Source organism: Anas acuta, chromosome 5 (genome assembly GCF_963932015.1).
Source record: "Anas acuta chromosome 5, bAnaAcu1.1, whole genome shotgun sequence".
Classification (NCBI taxonomy): domain Eukaryota; kingdom Metazoa; phylum Chordata; class Aves; order Anseriformes; family Anatidae; genus Anas; species Anas acuta.
Window position 1 is genome coordinate 24,119,002 of NC_088983.1, and position 6,531 is coordinate 24,125,532.

The window sequence follows — 6,531 nt, forward strand, 5'->3', positions numbered from 1 at the left end:
CTTGAACAGCTTCTCCTGAGCATTACGGTCTGCGAAGGTGAGAGCCTGCCTGGCACCTGCTCTGCAAACTGCACGCTGTGATTAATGGCTGGCTCTAACTTTTTATCAGGGTTTTTAATAAATCGCGAAACGCCATGAGAGGGTTTTTAGTAAATTGAGAGGCAGAGCTGCTTTAGAGACTTGGGCACTGGAGAGGATCAGAAAGTGAAAATGCAGCACGTCTCGGAGAGGGATTGTACAGCAGCAGAAGAGGAAACTGAGCCAGCTTGAATGAAATATCCTGAGTGGTATCTGATTTAATCTACAGCTTCAACCCCAGCATCAGCTGTCACTTAAGGGAAGTCTGCAACAGCTGGATTTATTTTAACAGTATCCGAAGCCATGTTTGTACCTACCTCAATGACCATTTGCATTCTGTCGACTTTAAAATCCACTGAACAGTCAAAAAACAGTGCAAGGGAAATGGAGTCAGTAGTACAGGACAGGTAGTGGTACTGAATTTCTTAACTACTCCTTAATTCAGTTACATTTTTCATTAATTCATGGATGTAGGCATAAATCTTCCAGTTTTTCCCTTTCCTGCCTCTTTCCTTGCCACCTCTTGCTATCCTGTATTACCCTGTGTCAATGAGGTTTGAAATTAAGGCATTGGTCTTGCTTTTCTGATCAGTTTGGATACAGTGACTTCTTTTCCCTTGTTTTCTGTCCCTCCTCTCAGGGTTTGTACGTTCTGATCCATACCTGACTGACAGCACAGCACTGACCCTTTCTGGGACCTTCGTGTTTTTCTAGGGTGTGCCACGGGATTGGGATCTCTGCCCACATATCTATAGGGCAGAAGCACTCCAACTTCTTTCAGGAATTTGGTCCACCCACGGCAGGCTGGAGTGTTTCCTCGTGTTCAGTTTTTCACTAATCCAGTTCAGTCTGGTTGCTTTTTAGCTTTTTTTTTTTTTTGACTCCTGTGAGCTGGCACTGCACTACTGAGGGACTTGCAAAAGGAGCTGCTGGATTTTTTTTTGTTCTTTGTTTGCTTCCTGTTGCAACTTTCTCATACAAAGTAGGCATTCTTACTTCGAGAACAAAAAGCACTCTGTGACTGTTTAAAACAACTTTTTACACAACAGAACTAGTCTAATATTAGAACTAGTCCAAAAATCAGAAGCTGGAAAAATAACTGACTTAGACATGGGCAGCAACCGTTGCCAGCTTAGAGCAGATGCTTCTCTATAGGGGTCTATAGGACATCTATCTCCCCCAAAAAGACCCTTTAATAGTGTGTGACAAACTAAGACCTTCAGCATAAACCCAAACCCATCAGGAACTATCCTGCACCTCAAGAAGAAACCAAGAGAAGGGGCATATTCTTGTCCTAATTCCCTACTATTGCAACAATCAAGGCGAAAATGAGCAGATGACTTGAGGAAAGGAGAAAGCCCTGCATGTCCCTGCTGCCTCGGCCTGCAGGACATCTCCATCTTTTTGATATTTAAGTGTTGGTTTAGACCTGAACATTAGTTCAGGGCTAAACAAGTGTTCTGATGTGAAATTCTTTGGTGTACTGCGTGGTTGTTTTATTTTACTGTATTTTTAGCCGTAGCTGCTGTTAAACGTTTTGGATGGAAGACAATCAGAAGCCGTGGTAGGAATGGGGTGGAGGTGGCTGTGAAAAGGAAATTCCTTCTCAGCTCCTGAAAGTGATGCACTGAGGCGTGGAGCTGTGGCTGATCTGCTCCTTGTACTTGCCACAAGCCCAGGGAGGCACAAACGCTCCCTGTCACGCTTCTTCTTTTCTGGCTCATGCAGCGTGGTCCCTTCCACGATCTTCCCGAAGTCTCGTGAAACAATGCAGGTTCCTCGCCCTTGCTCTAATCTAGTTGGAAGGATTTTCTCTGACCTCACTCCTCTCGTGGTTGGAAACCCAACTTCTAGCCTAAGCTTATTTATGGCCTATTTTTGATCTCGTGTGGCGCTATTTTTTGTTTCTTCTTCTGCCCTTTCCCCTTTCTGAGCCCGTTATTGTACGGGGTAAACAAGCACTTTGGGATGATTGTTCTGCAGCCTGAAGGGCCTGGCCATCTCTGAGCACCGCTGCTGCCCCGTGCACATGAATCAGCACCCAGGCTTGGGCAGTAAGCGCCTGCTCCTGCTGGCTTTTCTACCCCCATGAACCTCTGAGCCTGAGGTTCAGGTGCTGAGGAAGCATTTAATGGTACCCCTTCCCCCGGCGGTTCTGGTTCAAATAATGTCATCGGTCTGCCTCTCACTGATAGGGGTAGTGTGCTAAGAAATAGTGGTAAGAAAGAGTTTGGATTGGCACTAACGTTTCAGAAATAAAAGTCTGAATAAAATAAAAATCTATATAAAATTCTTGGGCTTGAGCAGAACAAGAATGCCATAAGCCCAGCTCCACAGCTTTCATTGTTCAATGGCCCAGGGCTGCGACAACTCGGACAGAGCAGGAGAAATGACCAACAGGCAGCTTTGGATCCTGTTGTCTAACACAAAGAGAGTAAAATGCGGCAGCCTAGGGGCTGCTTTCAAAGTTCACTGCTCACACAGCCCCCTCTCCTCCCTCAGCAGCACTCTTCCAAAGGCCCTGTCTAAATACCGGCTAGTATTGAATACAGGGTGTGTTCTGTGGCCAAAAATAAGCAACTCCTCACACCCCTGTCTCTGGTAGGTAATTGCAATAGCAACAGCGTGGCAGCCAGAACCCCTGTCACTGTTGGCACGCTTGGGGCGATTAGCTGCACCTACAGAGCGCTGAAATGAAAGGCAGATGCGCTCTTTGGCCCGGCTGTTTGTCTCATCCACTGCACTCCTTGCTGTTGTGGAAGGGAAATAACACAGTGTGCAGACACTGCTAAGCTAAAGGAGAGGCCTCTGTAGCCTACGTAAAAAGAAAATGTGAAGAACAGACCCTCTCTGATGGCTGGTTTGCTCCTTGTTGCTGTCCTGGGCTAGCTGGTAGCAGCACCAGGATGTCACTGTCTCTGCAGTGCCATCCTTACACCTACACTGGCTTCTTGCTGAGATCGCTGGATGGGGGGCGCAGGCCCTCGGCGGGCACCACAAGTGGCACAACCCAGCACAGGTCAAAGTACAGAAAATTTAATATTCTGCTTATGTGTCCTGAGCCGTTTGCTCGCTGTAAATAACAGCTCACTGCTGGGAACAAGGAAAGAGCGAGTGTGCAGGGAGCTGCAGGCACAGCCGGCTGCTGCCTCAGCAGCGTCTCCTCTGCGGCGGGGACGGGGGCCTGCTCTTGATGCTTTTGCATTTGGGAACGTGTCTCTCGGCCACCTGGGGCGCAAAGCGGCGTCTGCAGTAGGGGCAGGCAACGTAGTCTGGATTTTCAATGGGGGGCAGCGGCGGCAGGTCGGACACCTTCCCGCCCTTGGAGAGCACCTGCTGCACCTGCCGGGCCTGGCGCAGGGTCTGGATGAAGATCTCGTGCTTCTGCCGCCAGTTGTTCCTCCTGGGGGGCTTGTTCTGCAGAAGGGAAACGCAGTCAGAGCCGCCGGGGCTGTCAGCCTCCGCTCTCAGCCTCCCTCTCAGGGTCCAGCGCGGGCACCCCTCCCCGAGCGCTCCCTGCTGGTTAAAAGCCTCCCCCATAAGCTGATCCCACAAAGGGGCTCGCAAGGACCGGCGCTAAGGTTTGAAGGATTTCCTGTTGGAGATGGCAGTACTTGGAAAGAGAAGAACCAGAGAACTCAGCAGCAGGGCCAAAGGAATGCAGAGAGATGCCGCAGCTGCTCTGCAGGAATCGAGCTGTGTGTTTCCACTGCCCTCATTTCATCAGCCCATTTTATTGCCCATTTTTTCAGTCTGCTCCCTGCAGCCCCCCCAGCGTCACAGACCCACTCTGCCCTGACACGAGCATCCTGACTACAGCAAGGAATGAGTCTTCTGGAGCACACCCACGACACGTTACAGAGACAAGCCAGCTGGCACTGATATCCCCCCAAAAAACATCTCTTTAATTTTAAATCGATCCACCTACCCAGCTGGCAAGTGCCTTTCAGGGGCAATAGCTGCTCTGTGTCCCCCAGCCCTGTGTACACATGAAGATGCCCCCGTCCCTGTCACTAGAGCTCAGGGCAGGAGGAACGTGAGCAGAACGTGTGGGCTGAGGGAGGCAAAGGGACCGCACGTTACCTGAGGCCTCTCTGAGCTCTTCCACTGCTGATACTCCTCCAGCTCCGTGCCCCTAGCTCTGGCCTTGCTGGAGTCAAACACCTTCCTCTTGGAGCCTTGGCTCTTGCTGCAGATACTCGTGTGCTTTTTGAGCCTGCTGCAGAGAAACTTGCGTCCGCAGAAGCTGCATTGCCCAAGCTCCCCCTGCTCCGCAGCGCTGGCAGCCTGCACGTACAGCACCTCTGCAGGCAGGTGCTCACCGTAATCGTGGTCTGGGAGGGCAGAGGGAGGAGGGCTGTGCTTTGAGGCCGGCTCCGAAAAGGAGGCTAAACCCTCCATGGGTACACGGTCTCGAATTTTGTTGTTGCTGGCCACCAATCGTTCCTTCTTCAGCTTCCCCATCGCCAGCTCTTGGGGATGGAGCACGGTGCTGGGCCTGGGGACAGTGAGCTCTGCAGAGTGCACCCTGACACAGTCCCCATCACCCGTCCTGCCTGTGACTTGCACGGTTTTCTCTTCGGGGTGCCTCAGAGCCCTCCACACGTGGGTCCTCTCCGCGTCTCTGGCTCTTCTCTCCTCCGCCTCCACGAGCTCCCTCTCTCTTTGGATCCTCCTCAGCTCCTCTTTGGTCCTCCTCAGCTTCTCCCTGAGGAGAGCCTCCTTCTTTCGGATCTCCTCCTCCAGGCTCTGTCCGTCTGCCTCCAGCCTCAGGATGACGGCCAGCTCCCTCCTGCACAGCCGGGAGCCCGGCAGCTTAGGCTCTGCCGCCCAGGCAGGCAGCACAGCGGCCGGCAGAGCCCTCCCTTCACCCTCCGAGCCAGCCCTACCGCCTGCCAGCCGCCCCGCGTCTCCTGAGGCAGCTCCGTGCTCCCGGAGGGGTTTCAGCGGGTAGGAGCGGTCCACTCCTTCCCTCCGCCGCGCCGCGGGCCTGGAGGGCACGGCCCGGGCCTGGCCGCCCGCCCGCCCTCCCCGCAGCCCCGCTGAGGAGGAGCAGCCCCGGGGCCGGCTGCTCGGTGCCAGCTGCAGCTCGGCCATGAGGCGCCCCGGGGCCGGGGGCTCCCGTCCCGAGTCCCCCTGAGGCGGAGGCGGCGGCGGGGCCGTGACGGGAGCGGGACGGGGACGAGGCCCAGGCCCGGCCCCGCCGCCCGCTGTTGGCGGCCGTTGCCTGGAGACGGCGCGCGCGGGGCCGCTCTGCCCGCTGGAGGACCGCGACTCTATGGTCCCGGGGAGGAGAGGAGGGGAGGCCGCAGCCATGGCGGGCAGCGAGGGGCTGCTGTCGGTGGACTACGAGGTGTCCGGCAGGGTGCAGGGCGTCTTCTTTAGGAAGTACACGCAGGTGCGGGGCGGGGAAGGCGGCGGGGGGGCCGGGGGAGCGGCCCGAGGGGGCGTTAGGTGCGGGGGGGGCGCTGAGGGGGCTGCAGGGAGCGTTATGGAGGCGCTGAGGGGGCTGCGGGGCCCTCCTGAGGCAGCTGCTCCCACCCCAGTGCCCCTCAGCACCGCGTCCAGCCCCCCCTGAGCACCCCCAGGGGCCGTGGCTCCCCCACCTCCCTGGGCAGCCCATCCAACACCACCCAACGCCATTAATTACAGCTAACCAATTACTACTCATTCTCCCCCAGCCCTCCCAGCTCACCTGGCTCTGTGTTGTCTCCGCAGGGCGAGGCGCAGCGGCTGGGGCTGGTGGGCTGGGTGCGGAACAGCAGCCACGGCACCGTGCAGGGGCAGGTGCAGGGCCCGGCCGAGCGCGTGCGGGAGCTGCAGGAGTGGCTGCGGAAGACGGGGAGCCCCCAGTCCCGCATCAGCCACACCGAGTTCCGCAACGAGAGGCCGATCGCCGCCCTGGAGCACGCCGACTTCAAGATCCTCAAGTGACTTCGTCCGGAAAGCGGCGCCTGCGGCACGAGCCGTCCGCACAGGATGGCTCCCCCCTGTTTGTTCTGTCAGCCGGTGTTCAACCCTAGAGAGATTTATTTTGTTACTTGCCTAATTTATCGTTGTGTTGTACCGTTAGCGTGACTAAACCACTCCCATGCTGGCAGGCAAGGAGCTGCAGTCTCTGCTGAAGGGGCCGTGTAGCAGCCAGCCTGTTACCCTGGGTGTGCGCAGCGTCAGGTTTGGGCTGTTTGTGTGTGTGTGAAGTGCAGAATTTGTCAACGCTGCGCTCAGGTGAAGGAAGGCCCAGAGCCGATGCCAGTCTGACTGCTAGAAGCGCTGCTTTAGTGACCGAAACGCCTCGGAAACGACTTATTTTGTGCGTTATCTGCCAAGAAGTTTATTTTTTATTTAGAATAAAAGTGTTTGCAGCTCCCTTGTGTGTGTGCAGCGTGCCGCGGCAGCCCGGGCCTCGCCACCCTGCAGCCCCTGTGCCCCACCGGGGCTCCCCCCCCAGCC

The 6,531-nt window shown here is 55.8% G+C and overlaps 2 protein-coding genes across 2 annotated transcripts; one reads left to right on the forward strand and one right to left on the reverse strand.

The window, feature by feature from the left end:
- Positions 1–3,098: 3,098 nt before the first annotated feature.
- ZC2HC1C (zinc finger C2HC-type containing 1C) lies at positions 3,099–5,394 on the reverse strand. The gene is made up of 2 exons (XM_068683201.1): positions 4,162–5,394; positions 3,099–3,495 (listed from the first exon to the last, which is right to left on the reverse strand). Exons 1-2 carry the CDS (start codon positions 5,392–5,394, stop codon positions 3,229–3,231), a joined length of 1,500 nt encoding a protein of 499 aa, XP_068539302.1. The 3' UTR covers positions 3,099–3,228.
- Positions 5,346–6,448, forward strand: ACYP1 (acylphosphatase 1). The gene is made up of 2 exons (XM_068683205.1): positions 5,346–5,476; positions 5,797–6,448. Exons 1-2 carry the CDS (start codon positions 5,357–5,359, stop codon positions 6,010–6,012), a joined length of 336 nt encoding a protein of 111 aa, XP_068539306.1. The 5' UTR covers positions 5,346–5,356; the 3' UTR covers positions 6,013–6,448.
- The last annotated feature ends 83 nt before the right edge of the window (positions 6,449–6,531 follow it).